This window comes from Sapajus apella, unplaced genomic scaffold (assembly GCF_009761245.1).
Source record: "Sapajus apella isolate SASKATOON/1434 unplaced genomic scaffold, GSC_monkey_1.0 scaffold135, whole genome shotgun sequence".
Classification (NCBI taxonomy): domain Eukaryota; kingdom Metazoa; phylum Chordata; class Mammalia; order Primates; family Cebidae; genus Sapajus; species Sapajus apella.
This window is the reverse complement of record NW_022437075.1, coordinates 2,097,719-2,112,124: the sequence shown is the minus strand read 5'-3', so window position 1 is coordinate 2,112,124 and position 14,406 is coordinate 2,097,719. Positions and strand designations below refer to the sequence as shown.

Sequence of the window (14,406 nt, the reverse complement as noted above, 5' to 3'; positions counted from 1 at the left end):
AGACAAAGTTTTGCTCTTTTTGTCCAGGCTAGCGTGCAATGGCACAATCTCAGCTCACTGCAACCTCCGCATCCCAGGTTCAAGCGATTCTCCTGCCTCAGTCTCCCAAGTAGCTGGGATTATAGGCATGTGCCACCACTCCCAGCTAATTTTGTATATTTAGTAGAGATGAGGTTTCACCACGTTGGTCAGGCTGGTCTTGAACTCCTCACCTCAGGTGATCTGCCCACCTTGGCCTCCCAAAGTGCTGGGATTACAGGCATGAGCCACCATGCCCAGCCTTCTTCACTGTATCTTGGTTCTTTTACTGTTGGCTTGCCTCAGCTATATTAGATGTTCAAACCATGAAGATCATATATCCTCATGTCCATGGAGATGGTACAGTAAGGTATCTACTGCTATACACCATTATGAGTGATACCTTTATCTACCTAAAGAGTCACTTTTCTTTATCTCACCCCCAAGTGTGTCAGCTGAAAGTGGCACCCTGTTTTGTCAAGAAGTTCCTTATATTTGATAGTTCTAGATCTGAGAAACAGACTCAAATTCTTTTTTCTGTGACCATAAATCAGGGTCAAAGCCCCATAATGGACTTCACAATTCTACTTTGTTATATGTGATCAATGAATTATCTTTAAAACTATGTTGGAAGTAAAATATCAATAATCATTTGATATTTATGACACAGAGTCTTGCTCTGTCTCCTATGCTGGAGTGCAGTGGTGCAATCTCAGCCTGCAACCTCCACCTCCTGGGCTCAAGCAATTCTCCTGCCCCAGCCTCTCTAGTAGCTGGAATTACAGGTGCGCGCCACTGCACCCAGCTAATTTTTGTATTTTTTAGTAGAGATGGGGTTTCAACAGTTGGTCAGACTGGTCTCAAACTCCTGACTTTATGATCCGCCTGCCTCAGCTTTTCAAAGTGCTGGGTTACAGGTGTGAGCCACCATGCCTGGCCAGTAATTCTTATCAAATGAAAAATGGTCTTCATTCACAATGACTGACCAAACTTCTGAGTTTCCTTCAGTTAATTTCAAATCCTGAGGTCAAAATCATCAATGACTTTTGCTCTTTGGCTTTCAAAGTAGGACACATCACCAAAAGGTCCCATATACACAAAATTTACATTATAGACAAAGACGTATTTGCCATATCTTTGATAGATTTAAAACAATTTTAGGCTTTTTCTTCAGAATGTGTACTCTGATGTCGAATCAGGGATGAACTCCGACTATATGCCTTCCCACATTTACTACATTCATACGGCTTCTCTGAAGAATGACTTCTCTGATGTCGAATAAGGTCTGACCCACTACTAAATGCCTTCCCACATTCATTACATTCATAGGGTTTCTCTCCAGTATGACTTCTTTCATGTAGAATAAGAGATGTGCGCTGACTAAAGGCTTTACCACATGTTTTGCATGTATATGGCTTCTCTCCAGTGTGAATTCTTTCATGTTGGGCAAGGTGTGCACTCTGGCTGAAGGCCTTCCCACACTGATCACATTCATAGGGTCTGTCTTCAGTATGAATTCTCTTATGTCGAGTGAGAGATATTCGGTGACTGAAGGCTTTTCCACATTCCTCGCACTGGTAGGGTTTTTCTCCAGTATGAATTCTTTGATGTTCAATAAGAAATGATTGGCGGCCAAAAACTTTACTACATTTATTGCATTTGAAAGGTTTCTCCTCAGAATGAATGTTCTGATGTATTTTAAGGTTTGCAGTTCCAGAAAACATCTTCCCACATTCCTTACACTCAAATAGTTTCTTTTTCCTTGTATGAACTTTCTGATGTTGAATAAGGGATGAATGCCGATTGCAGACCTTCTCACATTTATTACATTTGTATAGTTTTTCTCCATTATGAATTCTTAGATGCAGAATAAGGGTTGAAAGCCGCCTGAAGAACTTGTCACATTTATTACATTTATATGGTTTCTCTGAAGTGTGAATTCTCTGGTGAAGCATAAGGGGTGAAATCCTATTAAAGAATTTCCCACATTTTCTGCATTTATAAGGATTCTCTAAATGGTGACTTCTTTGCTGTAGACTCTGACTTAAGGCCTTCACACTTTCAGGGGTTTTCTCTCCAGCGTAAATTCTTTTATGTATAACAAAGACTGATTTCTTTTTGAAGCCTCTCCCACATTTATTATATTTATGTGTTTTCTTTCCATTATGAATTTTCTTATGAAGTAAAAGGGATGACATGTGACTGAAGGCTTTCCCGCACTTTCTGCACTGGCAGACATTCCCAACTATGTGAGTTTTCTGATGTGTACTGAAAGACTGACACTGACTCAAGGCCTTCCCACAGTCAAGAGTTTCCTTTCCATCATGAATTCTCCTATGTAGAATAAAAGTTGTTCTTTGATTGAAGCTTTCCCCACATTTATCGCATTCATGGCTTTTCTTTCCATTGTGAATTCTCTGATGAAGTATGAGGGATGAGATTTGTCTGAAAGCTTTTTTACAATTACTGCATTCAAACGGCTTCTCTCCAGTATGAATGTTCTGATGAAGTTTAAGAGAGAAGCTTCGACTAAAGGTTTTACCACAGTCATTACATTTTAAAGGTTTCTTCCCTGAATGCCCTGTCTTAGGTTTTATTAGGACTAAATTTTGATTGCAGCCACTCTTTCGTGTAGCAACTTTTTGTTGTGCAGAAACTGGTTTCTGGCAGATTCTTTGCCCAGATTTGTAGCATTGATTTGGAGGTAACTTCTTGGTCTCAACCTTAGACCCCGAGTCTGAAAGACAACAGGAAATTAAATGTTTCTGCTTTCCTGTGCTGAAAAAAAATGAAGATCCTACAATATAAATGCAGTTATCATTATTAATCATAACAAGTTATGATTACCAAAACAATAACTTTTTAGTGTTTTATCATGGTTTTGATGACCATATTAAAGGCTGTACAGAGATATTTAATAACCAGAATTCAGAACAGTCTATAATTTGAAAATGAGTAAGTCAAGATTTTATTTGTAGAATAACTTTTTTTTTTTTTTTTTTAGACGGAGTTTTGCTCTTGTTACCCAGGCTGGAGTGCAATGACGCGATCTCGGCTCACTGCAACCTCCGCCTCCCGGGTTCAGGCAATTCTCCTGCCCCAGCCTCCTGAGTCGCTGGGATTACAGGCATGCGCCACCATGCCCAGCTAATTTTTTGTATTTTTAGTAGAGATGGGGTTTCACCATGTTGACCAGGATGGTCTCAATCTCTTGACCTCGTGATCCACCCGCCTCAGCCTCCCACAGTGCTGGGATTACAGGCTTGAGCCACCGTGCCCGGCCTTGTAGAATAACTTTTATGCCATATACTGCACAATGAACTCCACAGGTTGGTAATTTGATAAACATATGTTTATTAGAGAAGATGTCTAGAAAAGACAAATCTACAGAGACAAAAGGTAAGTGGTTGCCTGGGGCTCGAGGTAGGAATGGGGATTAACTGTAAATGGGCATGAGGAATCTAATAGCGATAAAAATGTTCTACAACTGGATTATGTTGATAGTTACACACTCTGTAAATTTAGCCAAAATAATTTAATTATATTCCAGATATAGTTACTTTTATGATGTTTACCTCAATAAAGCTGTAGATTTTAAAAACCGTATTCTTAAGACCAATTAAAAAGAACTAGTAACAATTAGAATTGAGTACAGTCATGTGTTGCTTAACAATGGGATATGTTGTAAGAAATGCATTGTCAGGCAATTTCCTCATTGTGCAAACATCTTAGAGTACATTTACATAAACCTAGACAGTACTGCCAACTAAACACCTATGCTATATTATATAGCCTATTGTTCTTAGGCTATAAACCTGTACACGATGTTACTGAATTGAATCCTGTAGGCAGTTTTAACACTCTAAGTATTTGTGTATCTAAATATATGTAAATGTAGAAAAGTTACAGTAAAAATACAGTTTTATGATCTCATAGAACCATGGCCATATATGTAGTCTGTTATTGACTGGACTGAAACATCATTACGAAGCATATGACTATATTTAGATATTTAAAAAGGAGAAGACTTTAGCAAGAAGCAGGAAAAAACTCAGAAAAATAGGTAAGAGATTAAGCTAAAAAGAAGAAATCTATTATTTAGTAAAACAGACCAATGTAGCATAGGGTATAAAAGTCCAAGATTATATAAAATAACTACTTGTGTGTCAAACTGACTATACAGCCTGAGTGAATGTGGCATGATAAACAGAGGCTTTAGAATTATGCTGTCCAATATAGTAGCCATTAGTCACTTGTAGCTACTGAACAATTGAAATGTGGCTGGTTTAAGGTATACTATGAGTATAAAATATATGCCAGATTGTGAAGATTTACTACAAAAAGAAGTGTAAAATATCTCACTGTAAAAATATAGGTTATATGATATAATATGTTGGATATATTAGGTTAAATAAATATATTACTAAAATTAATTTTACCTGTTTGTGTTAGGAAGTTCTTGTATTGCTATAAATAAGTACCTGAATGGGTAATTTATAAACGAATAGGTTTATTTGGCTCATAGTTCTGCAGGCTGTACAAGCATGGTGCTGGCACCTTCTTGGCTTCTGGGGAGGCCTCAGTGAGCTCTTACTCATGGTGAAAGACAAAGTAGGAGAAGGCACATCACGTGGTGAAACAAGGAGAAAGAGAGTGTGGATGAGGTGCCACATATTACAACAACCAGCTTTTTTTTTTTTTTTTTTTTTTTGAGACAGAGTTTCGCTCTTGTTACCCAGGCTGGAGTGCAATGGCGCGATCTCGGCTCACCGCAACCTCCGCCTCCTGGGTTCAGGCAATTCTTCTGCCTCAGCCTCCTGAGTAGCTGGGATTACAGGCATGCACCACCATGCCCAGCTCATTTTTTGTAGTTTTAGTAGAGACGGGGTTTCACCATGTTGACCAGGATGGACTCGATCTCTTGACCTCATGATCCACCCGCCTCGGCCTCCCAAAGTGCTGGGATTATAGGCGTGAGCCACCGCGCCCGGCCAACAACCAGCTTTTGTAAGAACTCACTCCCTATTGCTAAGACATCACCAAGGGAATGGTGCCAAACCATTCATGAGAAATCCACCCCCATGATCCAATCACCTCCCACCAGACCTCACCTCCAACATTGGGGATTAAGTTTCAACATGAGATTTCAACATGGAACACAGATCCAAACCATATCACTGTTTTTAAATTTTTCTTTTAATGTGGATACTAAAAATGTTTTCAGTACACATGTGGCTCACATTATATTTCTATTTCTAGCTGTGCTTTAAAGGCAGACATTACTGGATTAACAGAGGTGATGTTCATTTAACTACATAACCTTGTGACACACTCGTTAACTTTATTACCATAAGCATATTACCTTTAAAATATAAATATAATCACCTATCACACAAGGTTTTCATGAGAATTGGAAATAATATGCAAACTTTCTGGCACATGCTATGACTTAATCTGCCATTCCAGTATTCAAAAAGCTGAGAACCAAAGCTTTCTTTCCTTTTGGAATGTTTGAACATTTGGAGTGAAACCCCATATGAAATGTAATGAGGCTATTCATAGCCTCCATTTATTGCTCTTAGGAAGTCTAGTCATTTGTCTTTGTAGCTACCTCCATGTGTTTGATTTTGGGGTGCTGCTTCAGCCCCTGCTGGAGTTATGTTATGTCACATATAGTATACGGAGTATGTTATGTCACATTTAGGATGTGACCTGTTTACCTTCCTAAAATCTGTACAATTCTGAATTGTAAAACACATCTTGCTTCAAGGGTTCTAGAGAAAGCTTTGTGGATCTGCAGTTGCTTAATAACTGGTAGTGGCTGCCATTATAATTATTATTAGTAGAAGTTCCACAAAATAACCAGACAAAATAAGGAATTAACACAGGAAGATAATGGAAATGTTTACAGTGAAGCTAGCAGCATCAGCAAAATAAGAAATTCATCCGATAGTGGATTCATCCTATACTCCTTCCCACCCCACATTCCATTAAGTCACATCAATTAAGCTGCTTCTCCCACTCACATTTTCCTAAAACTCTTAGCTTCCCTTCCTTTATCTTTGTACCTTCCTTTGTTCCTTCCAGTGTGGAATACTAACATATCCCCTCAGCCCATCTCCCCATCTTCAATGTCTAAGTACTTAAACCACACCGTATGCCAAAATTAATCCCAGGTGCATTAGTTCAATATGAAAGTACACAATCATTAAAAACAAAGTAAGATAATATGAAAGATACCCCAAATTTTAGAAACTAGATGGATTTCTAACTATGGAAATAAAAAGAAAAATTACAATATGAATGCCAACACTTCCAATCACACAAAAATGAAAAAACTTTCATATAACAAAAATAAGAGGTAAGTGAAACAAAAAGTCTTAGGAAAGAATAGGGAAATATTTGAAGTAAAATGTAATGTCAAATGGTTAATGCATTTTCTATATGAAAGCTCACTATACAATCAGAAAATAAAAATCAAAGTCACTGCTAGATAAAAACAGAAAGATCATGAAAAATAATTCACAAGAATAAGAAAAACAGAAAACAAATGTTAGTAAATCTACAAGAACAATTTATGGCCTATCCAGTATGGGTAAACCAATGTGGATATACAGTCTATCCACAAGGGCTCAAGAAACAAACTGGTACTTGGGAGGCTGAGGCAGGAGAACTACTTGAGCCCAGGAGTCTAAGGCTGCAGTGAGCCATGACTGCACCACACACTCCAGCCTGGGTAACATAAGACCCTGTCTCCTTAAAAAAACAAACAAACATGGTGGCTCACGCCTGTAATCCCAGCACCTTGGGAGACTGAGGTGGGCAGATCATGAGGTCTGGATTTCGAGATGAGTTTGACCAACATGGTAAAACCCTGTCTCTACTAAAAATACAAAAATTAGCCAGGAGTGGTGGCGCACGCCTGTAATTCTAGCTACTCAGGTTGAGGCACAAGAATTGCTTGAATCTGGGAGGTAGAGATTGCAGTGAGTCAAGATTGGGCCAATGAACTCCAGCCTGGGCAACAGAGTGAGACTCCATCTCAAAAAACAAATAAACAAACAAAACAACAACGAAAAAGAAGAAAGCAGAGGAGCCACATGGCTAAACAGAGCCCTCCAGCAATTGTCCCCTCTGCAGTAACACCAAATTGAACAACTATCCACACAAGAAAGCACTTTCATAGGAGCCAAAAATTAGGTGAGCAATCAAAGTATCTGGTTTTAACATCGTATTCAAAGAAAGAGGCACTGTCAAAGAAAGAGTTACTGATGAGGGTAGAAAAGATAGTCATAATTTGCCTGCACCATCCCTCCCCCAATGCCTGGCAGTGCAGCATGGCAACAAGAGAGAATCTGTGTGTTTGGAGGAGGAAGAATGGAGTGATTGTGAGACTTTGCATTGGAACTCAGTGTTGCCTTGTCACAGCAGAAAGCAACATGGGGCAGAATTTGGCCAGCACCCTCAGAGGAAGCATTTAGATCAGATCTAGCCTGAGAGGAATTGTCCACCACAGTGGTGGAAACTTGAGTTCCAGCAAGTACCTCCACCACAGACTAAAACACTCTGGTGTCCTAAGTAAATGTGAAAGGCAGTCTCGGCCACAAGGACTGTAATTTCTGGGCAAGTCCTAGTGCTGTGCTTCGCTCAGAACCAGTGGACTTGGGGTACATGCTACCCAGTGACACATGACACACTAGTGACACATCAGCTGGGGTGGCCAAGAGAGTGTTTGTATCAACTCTCTCCCAACTCCAGGCAGCACAGCTGGCAGCTCCAGGAGAAGAGGGTAGAGTAAAACGGACATTGTTTTGCAACTTGGATATTAGCTCAACCACAGTAAAATAAAGTAACAAGCAGTGTCCTGAAGGCCTCATTCTAGGCCATAGCTCCTGGACAAGATTTCTAGACCTACCCTGGGCCACAAGGCAACTTGTTGCCTGGAAGGGAAAGACAGGTCTGGAAGAATTTACCACCTGATAAATTAAGACCTCTTGGGCCTTGAATAAACATCCGTGGTAGCCAGACAGCAGCAGCCACAGGCCTTGGGCAACAATGAGTACTATGCTGGCTTTGGGTCGGACCCAGCACAGTCCCAGTGGTGGTGGTCATGGGAGTGTTTGTATCACCCCTTTCCCAACTCTAGGCAGCTCAGCACAGAGAGAGAGAGACTCCATTCATTCAGGGAAAGTAAGGGAAAAGAATAAGACTTCCTGGTAATCTAGGGAATTCTCTTGGATCCTACCAAAGACCACCAAGACAGTACATCTGTGAGTCTACAAAAGTCACAGAATTACTGGTCATGGGGTGACTCTAATGCAAATATGGCTGCGACAAACAAAGACACACCCTAGCACCTTTGAACACATGGAAAGTCTTCTCTGGAAGGACCAGGACAAGCCCAGACTACAAAGATAAGAATACCTAACTCATCAATGACCAGATACTGACAAACATCCATAAGCATCAAGACCATCCAGGAAAAGATGACCTTACCAAATGAACTAAATAAGGCATCAGTGCCCAATTCTGGCGTGACAGAGATAATGTGATCATTCAGACAGATAATTCAAAATAGCTATCTTGGCCAGGCATGGTGGCTCATGCCTATAATTCCAGCACTTTGGGAGGCTGAGCTGGGTGGATCATCTAAGGTCAGGAATTCGAGACCAGCCTGACCAACATGGTGAAACCCCGTCTCTACTAAAAATCAAAAAAATTAACTGGGCATAGTGGGACACCCCTATAATCCCAGCTGCTCAGGAGGCTGAGGTATGAGAATCGCTTGAACCCAGGAGGTAGAGGTTGCAGTGGGCTGAGATCAAGCCACTGTACTCCAGCCTGGGGGACAGAGAGAAACTCTGTTTCAAAGACACACACACACACACACACACACACACACACACACACACACACGTGCGCGCCATTTTGAGGAAGCTCAACAAAATCCAAGATAACACAGAGCAGGAATTCAGAATCCTATCAGATAAATTTTAAAAAGAGATTGAAATAATTAAAAAGAAGCAGAAATTCTGGAGCTGAAAAATTCAACTGACAAACTGAAGAATACATCAGAGTCTCTCAACAGCAGAACTGATCAAGCAGAAGAAATAATTAGTGAGCTTGATGACAGGCTATTTGAAAATAGTCAGTTTGGCCGGGCGCGGTGGCTCACGCCTGTAATCCCAGTACTTTGGGAGGCCGAGGCGGGTGGATCACGAGGTCAAGAGATCGAGACCATCCTGGTCAACATGGTGAAACCCATCTCTACTAAAAATACAAAAAATCAGCTGGGCATGGTGGCGCGTGCCTGTAATCCCAGCTACTCAGGAGGCTGAGGCAGGAGAATTGCCTGAACCCAGGAGGTGGAGGTTGCGGTGAGCCGAGATCGCGCCATTGCACTCCAGCCTGGGTAACAAGAGTGAAACTCTGTCTCAAAAAAAAAAAAAAAAAAAAAAAAAAGAAAATAGTCAGTTAAAGGAGTCAAAGGAATGAATAATAAGGAAGCATGCCTACAAGATCTAGTAAATAGTCCCAAAAGGGTGTATCTAGGAGTTAGTGGCCTTAAACAAAAAGTAGAGAGACTGGAGTAGAAAGTGTATTCAGAGATAGTAACAGAGAACTTTCCAAATGTAGAGAAGGATGTCAAAATTCAAGTACAAGTAGGTTACAGAACACCAAGCAACTTTAATCCAGAGGAGGCCATCTTAGATAATTTAATAAACTCCTAAACGTCAGGGATAAAGACATGACCCTAAAAGCAGCAAGAGAAAAGAAACAAATAACATACAGAGGAACTCTAATACATCTGGCAGCAGATTGCTCAGTGGAAACCTTATAGGCCAGGAGAGAGAATTATGATATATTTAAAGTGCTGAAGAAAACAAAAACCTTTATCCTGGAATATTATATCCAGTGAAAATGCCCTTCAAACAACAAGGAGAAATAAAAACTTTCCTAGATAAACAAAAGCTGACAGATTTTATCAACACCAGACCTATCCTACAAGAAATACTATAGGGAGTTCATCAATCTGAAAGAAAATGTTAATGAGCAGTAAGAAATCATCCGAACACACAAAACTTACTATTAATAGTAAGTGCACAGATAAATACAAAATATTGTAACACTGTAATTGTGATGTGTAAACTACTCATATCTTAGGAGGACTAAAAGATGGACTGATAAAAAATGGCAACTACAACTTATGACACACACAGTATTATAATATAAACAACAAAAAGTTAAAAAGCAGGGGAAATGAAGTTAAAGTATAAAGTTTTTATTAATTTTGCTCTTTGCTTCTTGGTTTGTTTTTGTTAAACTGTCATCAGTTTAAATTAATGGGTTATAAGATGTTATTTACAAGCCTCATGCTAAATAAAAAAATATGTAAGAGATACACAAAAATATAATTCAAGAAATTAAAACATACCATCAGAGGAAATCACTTTCACAAAAAGGAAGACAAGAAGGAAAAAGAAAAGGCCACAAAACAACCAAAACAAATAGCAAAATGTCAGTAGTAGGTCCTTCCTTACAAATATTAAATGAACATAGACTAATCTCCAATCAAAAGCCACATAGTGGCTGCATGAATTTTAAAAAGGATCCAAAGATCTATTCCCAACAAGAAACATGCTTTCCCTATAAGAAACACACATAGACTAAAAATAAAGGAAGAGAAGAAAAATCCCATGCAAATGAAAACCAAAATAGAGCAGGAGCAGCTATACTTAGAGCTTAAGACAAAAACTATAGAAAGATACAAAGAAAGTCATATAATGCTAAAGGGAACAATTCAGCAAAAGGATATAACAATTGTAAATATATACACACCCAACAATGGAACAGCCAGATACATAAATCAAGTATTTTCAGAGCTAAAGAGAGAGAGAGATAGACCCCAATAAAATAATTGTTGGAGACTTAATTACTTCATTTTCAGCACTGCACAAATCATCCAGACAGAAAATCAACAAAGAAACATCGGACCTAATGGACCTAATAGATATTTACAGACAATTTCATCCAATGACTACAGGTTACACATTCTCCTCAGCACATGGATAATTCTCAAGTATAGACCATAACATATTAGGACATAAGACAAGTCTTAAAAACTCAAAAAAAGCTGGTTGCAGTGGTTCACAACTGTAATCTCAGCACTTTGGGAGGCTGAGGTGGGTGGATTGCTTGAGCTCAATAGTTCAAGACCAGCCTGGGCACCATGGTGAAATTCCATCTTTTAAAAAAATATAAAAATTAACCAGGCATGGGGGCGCATGCCTGTAGTCCCAGCCACTCAGTAGGCCAAGGTGGGAGTATTGCTTGAGCCTAGAAAGTTGAGGGTGCAGTGAGTAGTGACAGAACAAGACTCTGTCTCAAGAAAAAAAAAAAATCTCTCAAATTGAAATCATACTAAGTATCTTCTCTGACCACAATGGAACAAAACTAGAAATCAACAATGAGAAGAACTTTGGAAAGTATACACACACATTGAAATTAATATAATCCTGAATGACCAGTGAGTCAATAAATTTTTTTTTTTGAGATAGAGTTTTGCTCTTGTTGCCTAGGCTGGAGTGCAATGGCGCAATCTGGGCTCACTGCAACCTCTGCCTCCCGTGTTCAAGTGATTCTCCTGCCTCAGACTTCCCAGTAGCTGGAATTACAGGCAGCTACCACTGCGTCCAGCTAATTTTTTTATATTTTTAGTAGAGACAGGGTTTCCCCATGGTGGCCAGGGTAGTCTCAAACTCCTGACCTCAGGTGATTGCCTTCCTCAGCCTCCCAAAGTACTGGAATTACAGGTGCGAGCCACCACGCCCAGCCTGAAAAAATTTCTCAATTAAAATTTAAAAATTCCTTAAAACAAATGATAATGAAAACACAACATATGAAAACATGCTGTAACCTATGGGATATAGCAAAAGCGGGATGAAGAGATTTTGTAACAGTAAACGCCTATACCAAAAAAGTAGAAAAACTTTAAATAACCTAATGATGCATCTTAAAAAAAACTAGAAAAGAAAAAACAAACCAAACCCCAAATTAGCAGAAAAAAATAAGGATCAGAGCAAAGAGAAATGAAATTTAAATTAAAAAACGACAAAAGATCAACAAAACGAAATTTTTTCAAAAAGGTACACAGAATTGACAAACTTTCAAGCAGATTAAGAAAAATGGAGATGAGACCGAAATAAATAAAACCAGAGATGCAAAAGGAGTGATTACAACTGACAGTACAGAAACTCAAAGGATCATTAGAGACTACTATGAGCAATCTAGGTCAATACATTAGAAAACCTAGAAGAAATAGATAAATTCCTAGATGCATACAACCTACCAAGACTGAATCATGAAGACATCCAAAACCTGAACAGAGCAATAACAAACAATGAGACTGAACCTGTAATAAAATCTCCCAACAAAGAAATGTCCAGGACCTGATAGCTTCGCTGTTGAGTTTTACCAAAAAAATTTTTTTTTGGAGATGGAGTTTTGCTTTTGTTGCCCAGGCTGGAGTGCAATGGCGGGATCTCAGCTCACCACAATCTCTGCCTCCTCGGTTCAAGTGGTTCTCCTGCCTCAGCCTTCCAAGGAGCTAGGATTAAAGGCATGCACCACCATGCCGAGCTAATTACGTATTTTTAGTAGAGACAGGGTTTCTACATGTTGGTTAGGCTGGTCTCAAATTCCCGACCTCAGGTGATCTATCTACCTCAGCCTCTCAAAGTGCTGGGATTACAGGTGTGAGCCACCGTGCCCAGCCAAGTTTAACCAAATATTTAAAGAAAAACTACTCAAACTATCCCAAAAAACTTCCAAACTCATTCTACAAGGCCAGTATTACCCTATCAAAATAAAAAAGAGATCTACAGGCCAATATCTTTCATGAATATTAATACAAGAATCTTCCACAAAATACTAGCAAACTGAATCCAACAACACATTAAAGAGATCATTCATCATGAACAAGAGGGATTCATCCCAGGAATGCACGGATGCTTCAACATATGCAAATCAATAATATATATAAACAGAATGAAGGACAAAAAAATATATGATCACTTCAGTTGATGCTGAAAAGCATTTGATACAATTTAACGTCCCTTCATGACATGATCTTTAAAAAACTGGGTACCGAGGAACATTCTTCAACATAATAAAAGACATATATAACTAATCCATGGCTAGTATACTGAATGGAAAAAAACTTGAAAGGCTTTCCTCTAAGATCAGGAACATGAAAAGAATGTCCACTTTCATAACTGTTATTCAGCATTCAACATAGCAGTGGAAGTCCTAGCTATAGCAGAAAAAAGAAAGAAATAAACAGCATCCAATAAACAGATCCAAGTTGGAAAGGAAGACATCAAATTATCCTTCTTTGCAGATGATATGATCTTTTAGTTGGAAAATCATAAAAACTCCACCTAGAAACTATTAGAACTGATAATTTTAGTAAAGTTGCAGGATACGAAATCAACATAAAAATCCAGCACCATTTCTATATTTCTATTTCTATATTTTCAGATATATTTCTATATATCTGAAAAAGAAATCAAGTAATCCTATTTACAATACCTACAGTGAAAGAACTCTACAGTGAAAGCTACAAAACCCTGATGCAAGATATTGATGAGGACACAAAAATATGGAAAGATAGTCCATGCACATGGATTTGAAGAATAATTATTAGTAAAATGTCCATACTACACAAATTCATCTACAGATTAAATGCAATCCCTATCAAAATACCAGAGACATTCCTCACAGGAATAGAAAAATAATCCTAAAATTTATAAGGAACCAGAAAAGACCCAGAATAGCCAAAGCCATCCTGAGCAAAAAGAATAAAACTGTAGGAATCATATTACCTAAGTTCAAATTACAATACAGAGCGAAAGTAACCAAAAACAGCATGGTACTGGGATGAAAACATACACACAGACCATTGGAACAGAATAGGGAACCCAGAAATAAATCCATACATCTACAGTCAACTCATTTTCAACAAAGATATTACAAATATACATTGGGGAAGGGACAGTCTCTTCAATAAATAGTGCTGAGAAAATTGGATATCCACATGCAGAAGACACTAGATCCCTATCTCCTGCCATATGCAAAAATCAAAGCAAAATGGAACAAAGACAAATCTAAGACCTAAAACAATGAAACTACTAAAACAAAACACTGGCAAAAGTCTCTAGGACATTGGGGGCAAAGATTTATCGAGTAATATCCCACAAACACAGGCAATGAAACTAAAAATGGACTAATAGAATCATATCAAGTTAAAAAGCTTGGGCACAGCAAAGGAAACAATCAACAAAGTGAAGAGACAGAATGGGAGAAAATATTTGCAAACTACCCATCTGA

The 14,406-nt window shown here is 38.7% G+C and overlaps 1 protein-coding gene across 5 annotated transcripts in view; it reads right to left on the bottom strand.

Annotated features, from left to right (window-relative positions):
- Window positions 1–563: 563 nt before the first annotated feature.
- ZNF667 (zinc finger protein 667) overlaps window positions 564–14,406 on the bottom strand; it is a 36,498-nt gene continuing 22,655 nt past the window's right edge. For all 5 annotated transcript variants that reach the window (XM_032263063.1, XM_032263064.1, XM_032263062.1 and 2 more), the window contains one exon: window positions 564–2,755. In XM_032263063.1, coding sequence (XP_032118954.1) covers window positions 1,176–2,755 — 1,580 coding nt within the window. In that variant the 3' untranslated portion in view covers window positions 564–1,175. The remainder of the gene's footprint in view (window positions 2,756–14,406) is intronic.